The 18039-nt window shown below is 40.2% G+C and overlaps 2 protein-coding genes across 3 annotated transcripts; one reads left to right on the top strand and one right to left on the bottom strand.

The window, feature by feature from the left end:
* Positions 1–114: 114 nt before the first annotated feature.
* On the top strand, positions 115–2885 carry LOC121802559 (EKC/KEOPS complex subunit bud32-like). The gene is made up of 8 exons (XM_042202246.1): positions 115–281; positions 1155–1211; positions 1306–1419; positions 1504–1782; positions 1890–2003; positions 2291–2363; positions 2449–2510; positions 2685–2885. Exons 2-7 carry the CDS (start codon positions 1155–1157, stop codon positions 2484–2486), a joined length of 675 nt encoding a protein of 224 aa, XP_042058180.1. The 5' UTR covers positions 115–281; the 3' UTR covers positions 2487–2510; positions 2685–2885.
* A 375-nt stretch (positions 2886–3260) lies between these two features.
* On the bottom strand, positions 3261–8940 carry LOC121804510. Of its 2 annotated transcripts, none has more exons than XM_042204081.1 (10): positions 7848–8940; positions 7400–7595; positions 7245–7324; positions 7092–7160; positions 6046–6549; positions 5864–5932; positions 5256–5402; positions 4761–4977; positions 4277–4609; positions 3261–3796 (listed from the first exon to the last, which is right to left on the bottom strand). In XM_042204081.1, the coding sequence occupies exons 1-10, from the start codon at positions 8766–8768 to the stop codon at positions 3684–3686; spliced, it is 2649 nt and encodes an 882-aa protein (XP_042060015.1). In that variant the 5' UTR covers positions 8769–8940; the 3' UTR covers positions 3261–3683. The 2 variants fall into 2 exon arrangements, with proteins under 2 accessions (XP_042060015.1, XP_042060016.1); XM_042204082.1 differs by having other exon boundaries at positions 5256–5363.
* Positions 8941–18039: the final 9099 nt, after the last annotated feature.

The following is an 18039-nucleotide window of genomic DNA, read 5'->3' as shown; positions in this document are numbered from 1 at the left end:
CCAATTTAATTAATTCATTATTTCATTTTCATCTACAAATAATGAATTTTGTTGAACTAAATAAAATATTAATTGACTTTTTAATAAAAGCATCAGTTAAATAAGTGCAGTACTCTTACTTCCCTCTCCTCTCTCTTTCGTCTTCTTTCTCTCAGCCAATTTCTTCCGCCAACACAGTAAAAAACAAGGTTACACTCTGCCGCACAAACACACCACACGCTCTTCCTCTCTGCTGCTTCTTCAATATTCATTGATTCCGCTTTATCGGTATCTATTCCAAGGTACCTTTCTTTTGCTGCATTTCTGTAAAAGTGCGTTTATTATTGGGGCATTTTCTCTTTTAATCATAATTTATTCTGAATTCTATTCTATTTATGCTTTTGCTTCAGTATTTAGCCCCGGTCATGCTGATTAGTAGGTGTCCCTATTGGATTAAGCTGTACAATGTTTATTTGTGCTATCGTTTGTTTGGATTTTCTTTCTTTGACTAGCTGGTGATATGTTCATTGAGTTTGACATTTTTTTTGTATTAGTTATCTGTTGGTTCAGCTCACTCTGTTGACATTTATTTGAACATTATTCTGTGATTACATTATGTAGATTAAGATTGGATTTAATGGCTTTGTTATGATAACAAGTAAATGAAGGTTAAATTATGTACTTACTTGGTATAGTAGATTCAGCTTTTATGTTACTGAGTGCAAAATGAGCAAAAAGACGTTGGAGGGAATTGTTAGAGTTCCAAATTAGGATGGATAATGAATCAACGAATTTTGCAAGATGAGTTTGTAATTGCATATCATAGCAGTCGTCTCTTAGCCCAGAATGCTTATACGTATCATTTTATATTTGGAGTTTGCTTCAGTTTGTTTGAGTCTGATGAAAGTGACCAACGAAATGAATGGGTTCCATGCTGAGGGATTCGTGATTTCTTTTCATGATATCTATCATAGTTTCATTTAGATTCTTTGATGAGAAAGGAACACACGCACATTTATCTTGTAAAATATGATAGGAGCAACCGTTCACGCATTACATTTCACAACTTCTGTACCCACTAGATTGACTGATGACTGCAGAGTCTTACTGTTTTCTTTTGTTTAGTACAATTTTTCTATGTTGTCATCTGAGTTACTGAAATTTTCACTGCGTAGATGAAGTTAGAGGGAATAGAAGGATCCTTAGTTTTGATCAAGCAGGGCGCTGAGGCTGTAAGTTAAATCCCAAACCTTGTTAAAATGTTTGTTGCATCTTGTTAGTGTCTCTTGTCGTATGTTAATATCTGATTTTATGTTGTTTTTCTAGAGGGTGTTTGAGTCGAATTTTGTTGGTAGAAGGTCAGTCGTTAAGGAACGGTTTTCAAAAAAATATCGGCATCCGTTGCTGGACTCAAAGCTGACTCTCAAACGTCTTAATGCGGTTAGTTAGTCTTCTAATCAGAGATCACACTGTAGCGCTCAATTCCTTTACCATTTGCTTGACTCTCGCTGAATCCTCGAGCAGGAAGCTCGGTGCTTGACAAAAGCTAGAAAGCTTGGGGTCTCGACTCCAGCCCTCTATGCTGTTGATCCTCTGCTACATACTCTCACATTTGAGTATGTTGAAGGTCCTGCTGTGAAAGATGTATTGCTCGAATTTGGCTTGCATGGTATTGTTGAAGAGCGTTTAGATGACATCGCAACACAGATCGGTGATGCCATTGGGAAACTACATGATGGTGGCCTGATCCATGGTGATTTGACAACATCAAACATGTTAGTTCATAACGGTACTAATAAGTTGGTAGGTCACTAATTTTTCTTTTTTGGGTGTGCATATATTTTGTGGTATACTTTCCATGTTTATTTTGCTAACTTCTTCTTCAATGAATTTTCTGAATATTACCAAAGGCTCTCATCGATTTCGGTCTAAGCTTCACTTCGACACTTCCAGAAGATAAAGCTGTGGATCTTTATGTTCTTGAAAGAGCATTGCTATCTATGCACTCTTCATGTGGGAATGTGGTGAGTAGTCGTCGTTTTCAATAAGAGAGTTAGTGTTCAAAAATGACTTGAAGCTTTAAATCAAATATTTCTATTCTATGCCATTGCTCTTTTAGCTGAAAAAGTTCTCCTAGATATTTGGCTATTTTATATAGTACTCTATGTAACATGCATTTTAATTTTTCCTCGGTAGTGAAAATGGTGTTGAAAAATAAATTGTTGTGTTGCTAAAATTTGTTGTGTAGTGATCATTGAGGAAAGAAAATGTTTACTAATGTTGCCAATTTCTATTCCATTGTCTCTTCTAGATGGACCGTATCCTTGCTGCATACAGGAAATCCTCGAAGCAGTGGTGTGCAACATTGAACAAGCTAGCTCAAGGTACCACTTGACTCATGCTCTGGATTCTCGTATCTTTTGCTTCCCAAAAAGCAATATTTGATCGATTATATATTTCTGATTTCAGTACGACAAAGAGGAAGAAAACGCACAATGATCGGATGAGCTCTTCGCCCTTCTCTCGACCAGGTAAGACTTGTAAATATGATAGTGTGTTCATAATGAATTGATATAATTGATTAGTGGGAATTTGAATACAATATTTGATTTTGTCTTCTTTTAAGTTTTTCTCGATTGTTCGATCTTTTATTACCATGGAAGCGTACAGGTTATGTAAAAGTCCTTTGTGATTTTGGTGTGCAGTGATATCATAAATCGTTGGTTAAAAAGGATTTGAAGGAATAGCAGAAGCTATGTGGGCTTTACATTTTACTGGTAAAGTTATGCTTTTGGTTATGAGTTGATGTTTGAAAGTGAAAGCAAAGACAGTAGTTTATCATTGCCTGTAAGTTTGGATTGGAAATTGTAATCACCATTTTATTACATTATCGTATTTCCTTATCATCTTTTGCATGTTTGTAACTTCATTAGAGATATATTTTACCTCACCACATGCCCAGGAGGAAAAAATTCGGTTAAAATATTGATTTTGATTCAGAAAATTAAGCCAAGAGATATTATGCTAAACTTTTTTAAACGAAAATTGTAACACTGGATATTTCTTTATAATTACTCAAAAAGTGAGACATTTTTGTTAAAACATAAAACAGTGGGACAAAGTTGATTGTTTTGTCCTAATTTTTATGATGTTATATAAGTAAGTACTCCGTATTATAGAACTGATTTAGGCATATGGAGTAAGATTTAGGCTGTGAGAAAGTGGTTGCACTGGTCATTAAGTTAATTACAAACTGAATGCAAGAATGATGACATTGCTTGTTTACAACTTCAGTAAGAAATTACTATAATTAACCTGAATTTTGGGGTAAATAATGATTTAGGTACAAGAACTACACACTGATACAACAAAACAAAACAAAGCTACATTCACAATACTACAAACATAGAGAAGAAGAGAGTGCCTCGCAAAACAGAACTTCTCTAACTGATACACAACTTTAAAAGGGACAAATACAAAAGAATCATTTCTTTGGACAAAACTGTTTCTGCAACTCAAAACACTGATTCTGCAGTTTGACGAGCAGATAGAGGCGCCAACTCCAAGAACGCAACCTCTTTGACATAATACAGACCAGGCATCGCTCAATCTTTTCCGGTATGCATTGCCATAGCAAATATCCACAAGGCCATTCTGGATATACAAAAGATTGGGATTTTGAATGTGTCCACTAATTATCCTTCTCATCCAAGAATTAACTGTGGCAAATTCGGGGGATAACGGCTTATCATATTTGCGCACAGATTCGCGAGTGTAACAAAGCACTGCTCGTTTCCCCACGTTACGATCTTCAAGTCTGTAAAAAGATTAATAGAAGAAAAATATTTTAGCAGAACACCATAAAAGTTGAACCCCGTGAGCTTGGAGGCAGATGATTTTAAGCAATCAGCTTCAGTAATACTACTATTATAATGAAAATAGAACATTGGGAGCCATGCTTAAGTATTCTTCTATTTATCCTTGAACATACATGAAAATATGCCCTGCACGACAATTTCACGTCGTAATCCAGTTTGGCACCTTCTATCTATACATAATACCACTATTTTCTGAGAATAGTGTTGTCATCCAATATGGAGTATTCAATTTTGAAATAAGCTCAAAAGATTTAGAAAAAGACCCTGCATTTTTTGAGGAGGAAAAATTGATGATTTCAGAAGATAATCGCAAGACTAACAAGATACATTCATGCATACCACGCAAAGGACACTGGTCTGGTGAGTTTGGGAAAGCAAGGAACAAAGATGTTCGAGCTCAGTTTGAACGTATTGTGTACCTGGTACCACTCCAGCTGTTAGGAGAGACAGCCAACACCTAGATTCTTTTTCTGCAAAAACATAGTTCTCAAGCTCAGGTACATCTAGACCAACGATATGTCTGATGGACTTGAATAATGATGTCTCGCTCAAAGTAGTTGGCGCTGATACACTTGCAAGAGCTTCTTCAAGTCTGGAAGTTGACCATACAGCATGGCATTCCTCTAGTAAGATATAGATAGAAGGCGAATCTACTGAATTGGATAAAATCCAAGGCTTGAAAAGTTTGGCTGAAGCTCCAAGAACTACAACCACCCTATATACCTCTCCAAGGGCCAAAACAAAATTCCTTCCTGTAATCAGAAAGGAAGTTTAGCCTTATTCGTCATCTATGAAACACAATAATCTACTATCAGCTACATTGTTTTTATTATTGTAATCAGAAAGGCTAATCATGTCAGTGGTTCATTTCAACGTGATAACAAAACATTTTATAGAATTTACCTTGAGGTTCAGATAGAAATTGGCTATGAACATGTTTCATCAGTGCGTCGTTCCAAATTGAGGCACCGTGCCTTAATTCTTGAGAGCAGACAGATATCATCTCAGACCACAAGGAAAGATATACCTTTTGTTCTTCCTGCGTTCCTATGTTCAAGATCTTAAGCATTGCATTTGTATGTCTTAAGAGTCCCATATATGATCCCAGATCCTTCTCCACCTATTGTCCATCAAATACAATGTGAGCGGCCGAAAAACCAGGAGAAAGAAAATCAAAGGACAAAGCTCAGCCAGTTCTCAACTCAAATAGAAAGGTTGCAACTAAATCTTCCAACATAGGATAACAAATCAAAATATAAAATCCAGCCATATTATGAGTGTTTGATATTTGTGCAGATAAAAATCTATATACCTCCATAATCATATTCAATCAATTGAACTTTTCAATTGTACAATGCTCATAAGTGACAGCTGAAAATAAAGGAATAAACTACATACTATTAACAACTTCTGTGATAAGTGATACTCTGACTCAAGTCGTTGAAATTGTGGCTCCAGCAAAACTTCAGCAAACTCATGTAGATGACTATCTCTTGTATTGTGATCCTGAAAAGCACCGTTTTCGGCAAGTTCAATGCAGAGAAACTACAAGAGATTGAGGAAATCAGTCACCAATCACTCCATAATATTTGCAAAAGACAACAGGGTTAGCAAGTGATACGAGTAAACAAAAGTTACTTGCACAAAGGCAAAGTGCAACCCTGAAGAGACATTTCTAGAAACTTAATCAAGAAATTAAGTTTACATCAACTAAAAAGTGTGCCCTTTTGTTAACAAACTAAGAAATTCTGTTGGACTTCCACCTGGTAAAAAAACAAGCCTTTCCACCTGGAAGACAGCTGTCTGATTCTAAGCCTAAGACTATGATGATGATATAACCAATGGGCAACACAACTATGTCATACCTTGGCTAATTTCATATTTACATGCATGTAAGACATATGCACCTTCACAGAAAATATTAAGGATATTCGGCAAAATAAAATTTTAATAATCAAATCCAAAACATAAAAACAACCATGGAAAAGGACTGGTAGATCATTCACCTGGAACTCACTATCAAAAGATTCAGCTCTTGCACCTTCAACAGAAAGGACAGCATCACCTTCGGCATTCTAATTGGAAAAACAGCAAATCATGTAGAGTTAATGATGGCACCAGTGAAACGCAGGTGAACAGAAGTTCATTTTGTCACTTCAGAAGAAAAGCATATAATAACAGTAAATACCTTTAGTCCATCAATATGGTTTTTCCCAATAAAGCACAACTCTTCCTTCAACTTTAAATAGAAAGCCAAATAACTATCCAGCTTCAGCTTTGATGATTTGCTCATGTATGCATCTTCCCCGCTAGTAAGAGAAGCCTGACTATCAAATCCGATTTCTGAGGCATCCTTGAAATCCCATGAACCACCATCATCATCATCGTCGTCGTTATCGTCATTGTCTACCAAATCGGAACTTGAAACTACACTCGGCAGATTTAACTGACTTCCACTGAGGTTATGCTCAGTTTTTATAGAAGAAGTCTGCTCAGCTTGGCTGTATAAATTTGATATCATATCACTGATAGAGTCAACAGTGCTAGCAATATGATCACTTTTTTTTGCAGGAATAGACTGGTGTGAAAAAATATCTTGAACATCTGAGGAACTGCCATTTTCGGGCTCTTCATCACCAAATATGGAGAGGGGAATTGCTCCTCTGTGATGATTTAAATTTGTATCCTTCTCCTGCAAAATCAAAATTTCAAACCAGTGAACAAAATAAATGAAATAAACCTATCTAGGAAATAAAGGAACCAAGACTTCCAGCGTGCGAGGTCGGGACAGATTAACATAGATTTTGGTTAAAGATATTGAATTATTATGCTTAAAATTTGGAGAAGAGTATAAGTATGACATAACTAAGATAGCCAAAACATCACCCCTGAAATCCAAGGAGAGAATTGGATGAAGACAGTCATAGGATTAAATACAGGTCATTATATATATAATCATCACTTCAACTGAGGAACTCAATTTATCATATCAAGAAAGGCATAAACATGGAGGGAGCACAGACCGGTTTAATGAAAGCAATAATTAAAACGAAGCAATTAGAAATTGATTAATCAGCCAAAGATCTCTGCCTAACCCCTCACCCCTCCATGATTAATCATTTGCTAATTCTAGTATTTGTTAAGAGTAGCAAGGCATTTCTTGGTAGTACAAAGAAAGCATGGAGTTAATCTGGTAAAAGAGGGGTTTGCATGAGAGACAATTTATGACTTCACCTGAATTTTTTCATCTGGAATTTGCACTGCATCTTTAACGGGTGAATGAATACCATTGATAAATAGTTCCTGAACCAAGAATTGTGAGTCTATCAGGCACAATACTGTGATATAGGTATTTAGAGTGACAAATACAAAACAAGAGTAACTTACCTTTGGCTTTGGTCCAGTTTTTGAAGAAGCGTCACTAAAATCTCCAAAATCATCATCAAGTTCCTCAATCCCATGGTCACCTACAACATTATTGTGATCAATAATTGAGTTTTCGTATGAAGTAAAACCATTTGGAGTAGATGAACTTGGAATACCAATCAAATCCACTTCCTGGGATGTGGTAGAAATACTGCTTGGGTTGGCAAAAAAATCAACTGGTTCATTTGAGCTTGCAAAGAAGTCGGAGGATCCATTAGGAGTCCCAAACAAATCAAGTGATTTAGTTGAGTCAATGCCAGTCCCAGAGAGATATGGACTACTTTCAGAAGCCTCTGGCGCCATGAACCCGACCTTCAGAAAAAACACACCACTTTCAGCAAAGTAAACGTGGAAGACAATATACAGTTTTCCTCAAACATATGCAGTTCATGATGTAGACTACCACAAGTAGCCACATTTTATGTAATTGAATTAAGCTAATTCCAATTTCCACCTATTCTACATATGATTAATACCGATTGTCCAAGTAAGAAGTTATGATCATATGCATAGTAAAATATAAAGTTCATTTCGTGGCTTTGCAGTATGAGAATGCTTGCTTACATTATTATTCACATCCTGAGCCAGAAATTCCGAGTCTGCATCCTTAAAGTCCCACTCCTCATCATCATCATCATTAATGGCAGTAATAGAGCCATCCAATTGTTGCTTATCCCCATTCATATCCAAATCTAAATTCAACTTCACCACATTTGCATTTTCCTTTTCAGGAGATGTCTTCAAATTAGATCCAAATCCATTTAACTCCCCATTCCATCCGCCAAAGAAGTCCTCCTCCTTGCTCGGATCCGACATATAAGAGTTAAAACTGAACTCCACATCATCACTCTTGTTTGCAACCTGATTATGATCACTCAAAACCAAATCATTACTCAGCTCCACATTTTTCATCTCAGGAACAGCTGAATCATTACTCAGCTCCACATTTTTAATCTTAGGAACAGCTGATTCTGCAGTACTCTGGTTCGCACTCGGATAAAGTCCATTGACAACTGAATCATCCTTAACAACCAAATCGCGGCTTTCATGCTTCGTCTGTGAATACCTATCGTACAGATCGGCAATACTAAAACTTTTTGTTTTCAACACACCATTACCAGCAAAGCCTAAACTGACGCCTCCTTCAGAAATTCCATTGCTCTTCTGCCGATTCAAATCCAAAGGAACAGCCAAATCACCTGCGACCGCCTCCTCCTCCGCATCCCCAAACAGCGAAAGCGGCAGAGCGCCTCGCGGCTTCATCCACGAAGCCGGCGATGCAGAAACATCCGATCGATGATCTCCATTCACAGCAGTTCCCGATGGCTTCGATTGCGACGGCGGTTCCACGAAATCGCCCCACTCGTCGTCCTCGTCTTCTGCGGCGGGAGCGGGCGACGAATTTGGCGCGGTGAATAGAGAATTCGATTGGAAGGGAGCGAAAGAGAAATCACCGAACGCCTCATCATCGTCGTCCTCCGCCATATGGTGAAGGACGCAGATCGATTGCGCCTCTTCTGTTCGATGATAATCCTTGAAATGAAAAAAAGGTGTGTTTGCTTTACGTTGAAAGGCACTGAGAAGATGGATCTGCCATTAAAATGGATTCTTCACCACGCTTAGCTTTTTTGTTTCTACTGCTAACGCTGCATATTTTATTGTTAATGTTGTTTTTTAATAAATACTCCGTGATCAATTTATTGACATTTATTCTTAAATACTAGTACTAGTAAAATTTTATTTTAATTTTGTTCTACCTTTAAATAAAGATCTTTTCCATTTTAAAAATGTTTGATCCTTTTCAGTTAAAAAATTTATTTTAAATAAATTGTTTTATGAATAATAAGGAAATATTACCATAAATTGATAAGTATAAAATTAAAAAAATTCATTGTAAATTATCTATCTACAATCTGAGTAAAAAATCTTGTAGTATTAAATTGGATTGTGTTCATTTGTAAGTTTAAGGAATAGAGACGTTGAATTATTTGCTTTAGTCGGTGATTGAATATTTTTTAAAATGAATGATATAATTAGGTTAATAAGATAATATTACCATATAAATTTCAGTGTAAATCTTATACTTTAAGTTTGACTATGTTCAATTTTTATGAGTTTAAGGAATAGAGAACTATTTCTTTATTTGGAGATTGAATAATTCTAAAATGAATAACTTAATAGTATTAAAAAGATAATATTATCATAAAATGATACTATAAATTTCATTGTTAATTATATAGATATCATCAGTGTGTATTTTCCATCATTCATATTAATTTAAATTGTTAGCCGACAATGAGGTTAATAGTATACGGATAAATGACTAAATGTGGAATCATAGTCATTGTGGAATCATAGTGTGACTTTTGATGGTTGGGCGAATTTTTGATGGTGATGAAAGCTAGAAAATACAGATCACGACACAGAGATTTACGTGGTTCGATTTACTGAGGTAAATCTACGTCCACGGGAAGAAAAGAGGGCAGAGTTGTATTGCTTGATCTGTTTTCTACAGCTTACAATACAGACTTGCTATTTGATCTTTTATCTCTAGAGAACTTCTTTAGAACTTAACCCATTTCTATCTGATCTAAGTTCTATTTATACATTGAACTAAGATCGTGGCTTGCATCACCACTAATGATGGTTGTGGATGTCGTGGAGGTCATGGAGATCCTGCATGGGTCCACTATCTTGCATGAGATCCTGCATGAGTCCACTATCTCTGTACTTGGTCCACTATCCTGCATGAGTTGACTATCTTCCAGTTCGGTCTAATACTGAGACCGAACTGCTGAACTATTGCCGAGCAGCTTTAGCCGATCTGAGAGTAGAGCTTGACTGGTCGGCTTTTACCGAGCTGTAGGCTGGGGCCGAACTCTTTGGTAATGCCGAACTGATCGGTTGGCTTTTACCGAGCTGTAGGCTGGGGCCGAACTCTTTGGTAATGCCGAACTGATACTCTTCCTTGGGCTTTGGGCTGATGGGCCGTCACTGCTATTGGGCTTGTTTAGTACGTACCCCATCACTACCCCCCCCGAAAAGCGAAGTGAATCACTTCGGCGAAGCGAGTTACTTCGGCATTCTGGATAAAGGTACGGGGTAAGTTGATGTTTGTCCTCGGTCTTATGAAGTAAACTCTTCTTTGACCGGACTTGGTTTGTGTCCTAATTTGGCGAGTTTTATCGCTCGGATCGGACTTTCCGTTGTCCTAATTTGGGGATCGGACTTTCCCTTGTCCTAATTCGGCGAGTTTTATCGCGTGGATCGGACTTTCCCTTGTCCTAATTCAGGCAAGTTTTATCGCGTGAATCGGACTTTTGTTGCAGTTCGTTTCAGACGAAGTGCTTGATTCTTAAGCTGAATTGTGGTCTTATATCCTCTTTAGAAGCTTGGACTTCACAATCGTTGGCTTATTGCAGTTCGTTTCAGACGAACTGCTTGTTTAAGTTGAATTGTGGTCTTGTATCCTCTTTAGAAGCTTTGACTTCACAATCGTTGGCTTATTGCAGTTCGTTTCAGACGAACTGCTTGTTTAAGTTGAATTGTGGTCTTGTATCCTCTTTAGAAGCTTTGACTTCACAATCGTTGGCTTATTGCAGTTCGTTTCAGACGAACTGCTTGTTTAAGCTGAATTGTGGTCTTGTATCCTCTTTAGAAGCTTTGACTCACAATCGTTGGCTTGTATATGTTCTAAGAAGGGGATCAGCCTTCGAAGAACAAGATACCTCAGTAACATTTGTAAGAGACGACACGCACAGAGACAGACAAAACACACAGACAAAACGCACAGAGACAAACAAAGACCAAGCAAACCAAAGAAAGCACATTGACCGAACAGGACTCAAGACTGACTGACCGGACTGTCTCTTACAAATGGAACTTCTTGAGGTTGGAAATGTGCCATGTTCGGGGTACCTGTTCTCCTGACATGTGAGCCAATTTGTAAGACCCTTTGCCGAGGACTTCTGACACCCGATACGGACCTTCCCATGTGGGTTCGAGCTTGCCCAGCTTTTCTGCTCGGCTTACTTCGTTGTTTCTCAAGACGAGATCTCCCACTTGAAATTGCAGCTTCTTCACCCTTTGGTTGTAATACCGGGCTACTTGCTCCTTGTACTTGGCTGCTTTTATGCATGCCAATTCTCTTCTTTCTTCGGCAAGATCTAGCTCGGCTCTCAGTCCGTCGTCATTCATTTCTGCTGAGAAATTTAGAGTTCGGGGACTGGGTATGCCGATCTCCACCGGAATCACGGCTTCAGTGCCGTACACAAGACTGTACGGAGTTTCACCGTTGGAGGTTGTGGGTGTAGTTCGGTAGGACCATAGGACTTGAGGGAGATTTTCTACCCATTGTCCTTTGGCTTGTTCTAACCGAGCTTTTAACCCTTTCACCAGGATACGATTTGTTACCTCCGTTTGTCCGTTTGCTTGTGGATGAGAGACCGAAGTGAACCGCTGTTGAATATTCAGCTCTTGGCACCAATTCTTGAACGTCTTGTCGGTGAACTGAGTCCCGTTATCCGAGATGAGGATGTGGGGTATGCCAAATCGGCACACTATGTTCTTCCAGACGAAATCCAATGCCTTCGAGCTCGTTATCGTAGCTAATGGTTCAGCTTCCACCCACTTCGTAAAGTAGTCCACGGCAACGATTAGGAATTTTATTTGCCGAGGAGCTTGTGGTAGTGGTCCTACTATGTCTATACCCCATTGCATAAAAGGCCAAGGGCTTTGCATAGTGGATAGATCGGTCTGCGGCATCCTTGGGATATTTGCATGGATTTGGCACTTCGGGCATGTCTTGACGAGCTGCACTGCTTCTTGTACCAAGGTTGGCCAATAATATCCCCATCTTAGAACTTTTTTAGCTAAAGCTCTAGCTCCGATGTGGCTGCCGCACGATCCTTCATGAACTTCTCTGAGGATGTAGTCCGTCTCTTCTGGCCCTATACATCGTAATAACGGCTGAAGGTAGGACTTTCTGTATAAGACTCCTCCATGAAGTTCGTACCGAAGTGCTCGGCATGTGATTTTCCGAGCTTCTCTCTTATCCTCGGGCAGTTGTCCTTGATCTAGATACTGTAAGATCGGCGTCATCCAGTTCGGCGAGCTGGTTACTGAATGTACCTCAGCTTTATCAATGCTTCGATGCATCAATTCCTCCACTTTTGAGCTTGGACATGCTGCTAACTTACTTAAAGTATCTGCTTGGCTGTTTTCTGCTCTGGGAATGCGGATTATCCGAAAATAAGAGAAACTTCGGCTAATGCTTCGCGCTTTGTCTAAATATTTCCTCATCCTCTCATCACGGGCTTCACTTGTACCCAACATGTGATTCACTATGACTTGTGAATCACAATGGATTTTGAGAGACTTGATACATAGACTTTGCGCTAGCTGGAGTCCGGCAAGGAGGGCTTCGTATTCGGCTTCGTTATTAGTGGTTGGGAATGAGAACCGAAGTGAATAGGTTACCTCGTGTCCATCGGGAGCGATAAGCAGAATACCAGCTCCACTTCCCGTTTTATTCGAAGCTCCATCTACGAATCCGCTCCAGCAGTCCGGCGGCTCTTCTTCGGATTCCAAGGGCTGTGCTAGTTCGGCATTGGCAGAATTTTTCTGTTCGGCAATGACAGGGATTGCTTGATCGAACTTGGCCTCTGCAAGAAAATCTGCCAAGGCTTGTCCCTTGATGGCTTTCCGAGGTAGGTACTCGATTGAGTGTTCTCCCAGCTCTATGGCCCATTTGGCGATTCTGCATGATGCTTCTGGCTTGGTCAAAACTTGCCGAAGAGGCAGATCGGTTAAGACGCATACCTTGTGAGCATAGAAGTATGGCCGCAGTCTCCTTGCTGCATTTACTAACGCCAGAGCAATTTTTTCCAGAGGTTGATACCTTGTTTCTGGACCTCTTAATGCTCGGCTTGTAAAGTAGATGGGAAACTGCTTTAGGCCTTCTTCTCGTACAAGCACCGCGCTAATGGTTTGATCGGATGCCGCTAAGTATAAGAAAATCACTTCGGCATCTGTTGGAGCAGAGAGAATTGGAAGCTCGGCTAAATAACTTTTGAGCTCGTCAAAAGCCTTTTTCTGCTCGGCTCCCCACTCAAACTTTGGTGCCTTTTTTAACACTTTGAAGAACGGCAGTTGCTTTTCGGCTGCTTGGGAAAGGAATCTATTCAATGCGGCTAGACATCCAGTTAGTCTTTGCACATCGTGTATGGACTTCGGCATCGCCATGTTCTGAATAACTTGAACTTTTGAGGGATTTGCCTTGAGTCCGTCCTTTGAAACCCAACAACCCAGAAATTTTCCCGAATCTACCAAAAAGGTACATTTTTGGGGGTTGAGTTTGAGGTTGGCTTTTCGGAGCACGTCGAGAGTGGATTTGAGGTTGTCTTCGTACTCCGAAGTGCTTTTGCTTTTGACAACTATGTCGTCGACATACACTTCAACCTGTTTTCCGATTAGGTGCCGAAAAAGCTTGTCTACCATCCTTTGATAAGTGGCTCCGGCATTCTTTAAACCGAATGGCATCTTTTTATAAGCGAAAATGCCGAAATCGGTAATGAAAGCTGTTTTCGGAGCGTCACTCTCATCCATCAACACTTGGTGATATCCTTTGTATAAATCAAGAAAACAGAAAATTTCGAAGCCGATCAAAGCTTCTACTTTTTATCTATATTCGGAAGGGGATAGCAATCTTTAGGACAGTGCTTGTTTAGATCGGTAAAATCTATGCACATCCGCCATCCTCCTCCTTTTTTCTTGATCATCACAGGATTGGCCACCCAAGAAGGATATTTCACCTCGAATAGTACATCCGCTTTTAGTAATTGGCGGACTTCGTCATGGATGACTTGGCTTCTTTCTGCCGCAAAGAGTCTTTGCTTCTGTTTTACTGGCCGGATTGAAGGATCAATATTTAACCGATGAGTGATTACCTCGGGGGGCACTCCGGTCATGTCCAACGGAGACCATGCAAAGACATCTTTGTACTCCTTGAGGAGCTGAATGGTCTTTTCCCGGAGTAGAGGCGTTCCTGCGAAGCCGATCTTGACCGTTCTGGATGGATCATCTTCGTATAACTGAACGGTCATTGAGTTCGGCTCTGAAGTGACTTCGGTCATCTCGCTTGCCTCTGACTCCGGTTGCTGTGATTGCTATGCTTGATGGTGCCGAACTGATTGCTCGGCACTTTTAAGCGCAATCTGCAGACATTCTTTTGCTCTCTTTTGATCACCTCGGATGACCGCTATCCCACCTTTAGTGGGGATCTTGATGGTGAGGTGATAAGTAGAGCAAACGGCCCGAACTGTGTTGAGCCAGTCTCTCCCCAGGATGATGTTGTACGGGGACCGAGCTTTCACCACAAAGAACTCGATCATCGTATTGGAGCTTGTAGGCGCTTTTCCCACCGTGATCGGAAGGCTGATAATACCTTCAGGGCGGGTGTCCTCCTGGGCGAAACTTTTCAGAGGAAGTGGAGCCGGACTGAGCCGAGCTGGATCCACTTCCATTTTATCGAAACATTCTTTAAAAAGAATGCTGACTGACGCTCCTGTATCCACAAATACTCTGTGGATCAGTTTGTTTGCCACTCCGGCTTGAATGACAATAGCGTCTTGGTGAGGAGAGATGGCTGGGACGGGATCGGCATCTGAAAATGTAATCACTTCGTCTTTCTTCAGCCTTTTATGTGTTGGCTCCTCTTGATTGGAACCTCTGCGTTCTGCTTTTAGGGACGACTTAGTCTTCCCGGCAGGGAGAGCATCAATAGTCTGGATTACTCCATCATATTGCGGCTCGTCGTCGTCTTCGGGATCCTCATGCCTTTTCGGATCCTGAGGATTGCAGTTCGCACCTCTCTGCCTTTTGTTCTTTTTCGGCTGCTTGCTTTGGTATTTTTTTAACGTTCCTGTTTTCACAAGAACATCAATACCTGCAGCCAAATTTCGGCACTCCTCGGTATCGTGACCGTGGGCTTGATGGAAGGAGCAATATTGATCCTGAGGTCGCCGCGCGGCTGATTTCGTCATCCGCTTTGGTTTTTCGAACATATCGGAATGTAGTTCGAAAATTTCCGCTCTTGACTTGTTTAATGGTACGAACTGAGCGGGCGGCTTCTCAGGATTGAGACGTGGCCCCAATCTGCCTTGTACCGGTGCCCTTTGAATTCTTTCAAAAGGAGTTCGGCGAGGAAGCACCTGGCCGCTTTGATCGGGCTTCTTTTTCTCTTCTCGGGATGAGCTGTCTAAAGACCGTTTTCGACGGTCTGCCTCATCGGCACGGGAGAACTGGTCCGCAATGTCCCACATCTCTTGAGCTGTTTGCGGACTGCATTCCACGAGCTTTCTGTAGAGAGCTCCGGGCAGGATTCCATTTTGGAATGCCGAAATGACAAGTAGATCATTGAGATCATCTACTTGTAGGCATTCCTTGTGGAATCTCGTCAAAAAGTCGCTGATCTTTTCGTCGCGACCTTGACGTATAGAAAGCAGCTGAGCCGAAGTGATTCGGGCTTCCGCTTTCTGAAAGAACCTCCTGTGGAAAGCATCCATTAGATCTCGGTAAGATCTAATGCTGCCTTGGGGGAGGCTATCGAACCACCTTCTTGCGTTCCCGATAAGCAGCTCGGGAAACAGCTTGCACATATGGACCTCATTGAGACCCTGGTTCGCCATATTATACTGATAGCGTCCCAGGAAGTCATGAGGATCCACCAACCCGTCATAAGTCATCGACGGAGTTCGGTAGTTCTGTGGAAGGGGAGTTCGGGTGATATCGTCCGAGAACGGAGTCTTTAATGCTCCGTACATGGCGAACCCGACATCTCTTCGGTACGGAGGAGATGGAGTTCTCCTGTGGTTCCGGTACCGAGGAGGAACAGGAACATGTCGGGGTTGAGGATTCTTTCTCCTGGAAGACACGTCACTACTGCGGTAGTGACTTTCATGTCTGGATGAGGAGGGAGAATCCGCCGTTGTCTTCTCCGGCTGTTGGCTCTTCTGCAGGAAGGTTAAGAACTCCTCCTGCTTCTCGGCCAAGAACAGCTTGACAGCTTCATTTAAATCGGGCTGCTGGGAAGACTCGGTGCGATCTCTCCTGGAGTGGCTTGTTCCTTCTTCGTGAGAACCGGAGGTAGATGTCTCCCGAGGCCGTTTTTCAGACCTGCGAGCTGGACTAGCTTCCTCACGGTTATCACGAACGGTATTATGGGTGTTATGTGATCTGGTATGCATTTTTTTGGGGTGGAAAAAGGGTCAAAAATTCGCTTTATCACAAATTTGGTTCTCTGTTTCCCACAGACGGCGCCAGTGATGGTTGGGCGAATTTTTGATGGTGATGAAAGCTAGAAAATACAGATCACGACACAGAGATTTACGTGGTTCGATTTACTGAGGTAAATCTACGTCCACGGGAAGAAAAGAGGGCAGAGTTGTATTGCTTGATCTGTTTTCTACAGCTTACAATACAGACTTGCTATTTGATCTTTTATCTCTAGAGAACTTCTTTAGAACTTAACCCCTTTCTATCTGATCTAAGTTCTATTTATACATTGAACTAAGATCGTGGCTTGCATCACCACTAATGATGGTTGTGGATGTCGTGGAGGTCATGGAGATCCTGCATGGGTCCACTATCTTGCATGAGATCCTGCATGAGTCCACTATCTCTGTACTTGGTCCACTATCCTGCATGAGTTGACTATCTTCCAGTTCGGTCTAATACTGAGACCGAACTGCTGAACTATTGCCGAGCAGCTTTAGCCGATCTGAGAGTAGAGCTTGACTGGTCGGCTTTTACCGAGCTGTAGGCTGGGGCCGAACTCTTTGGTAATGCCGAACTGATCGGTTGGCTTTTACCGAGCTGTAGGCTGGGGCCGAACTCTTTGGTAATGCCGAACTGATACTCTTCCTTGGGCTTTGGGCTGATGGGCCGTCACTGCTATTGGGCTTGTTTAGTACGTACCCCATCAACTTTGAAGCAAGAATTAATTATCAAGACTATGTAGAGAACGTTTAGGAAAAATCGGTTGGCGATTTATCTGTGTAATTTATGCAATAAAATAGTAATGAATATTTCAACTACAACTACTACCTAGGACTAATAGTCTAAAGATATACACTAATTATAAACCAGTTTGAGTACTTACCATCAATTTAATTTAAATGTGACGAAACATGACTTTTTAATATACTGGAAGATGATCTATTGTAGGAGTATTTATTATTCTGCTATATTATTAAAAATAATGTGCTGTATTAGTGTATTCGATACACTATAACAGTATATAATTACTTTAATTTTTTTCATTGTGCGTGGTATCTAATCAATTTCTAATGTCGTTAATTTATGATTTTAATATCATTGATTTCTAATTTAACTTGTTTATATATTGGCAGAAAGACAAATAACAATTATGCAAACAAGTGTAGAATATTTACACCTATTTTAATATACAATATAAATTGTGTTTGAGCCTTGTCTACGGGCTATTTTAAAGAGCTGTGATGGGCCACAAATTTGAAGTTTGTTTGAATGTTGGGCTGATTATTATTTTGCATACCATTTAATTTCGTACTACATAAAACAGAAATTATTGTTATAATAGTGCAAAATACAAATTGTTAGTTTTATTAATTCACTATTGCGTCCTATTTTTATAAATGACATAATTAGAAAATTAGAACGTAAAATGATAATTAAAAGAAAAATATATTTGAATGAAAAAAATTGATTTTTTAGTTAC

Source organism: Salvia splendens, chromosome 5 (genome assembly GCF_004379255.2).
Source record: "Salvia splendens isolate huo1 chromosome 5, SspV2, whole genome shotgun sequence".
Taxonomy (NCBI): domain Eukaryota; kingdom Viridiplantae; phylum Streptophyta; class Magnoliopsida; order Lamiales; family Lamiaceae; genus Salvia; species Salvia splendens.
This window is presented reverse-complemented; position numbering and strand designations above follow the sequence as displayed.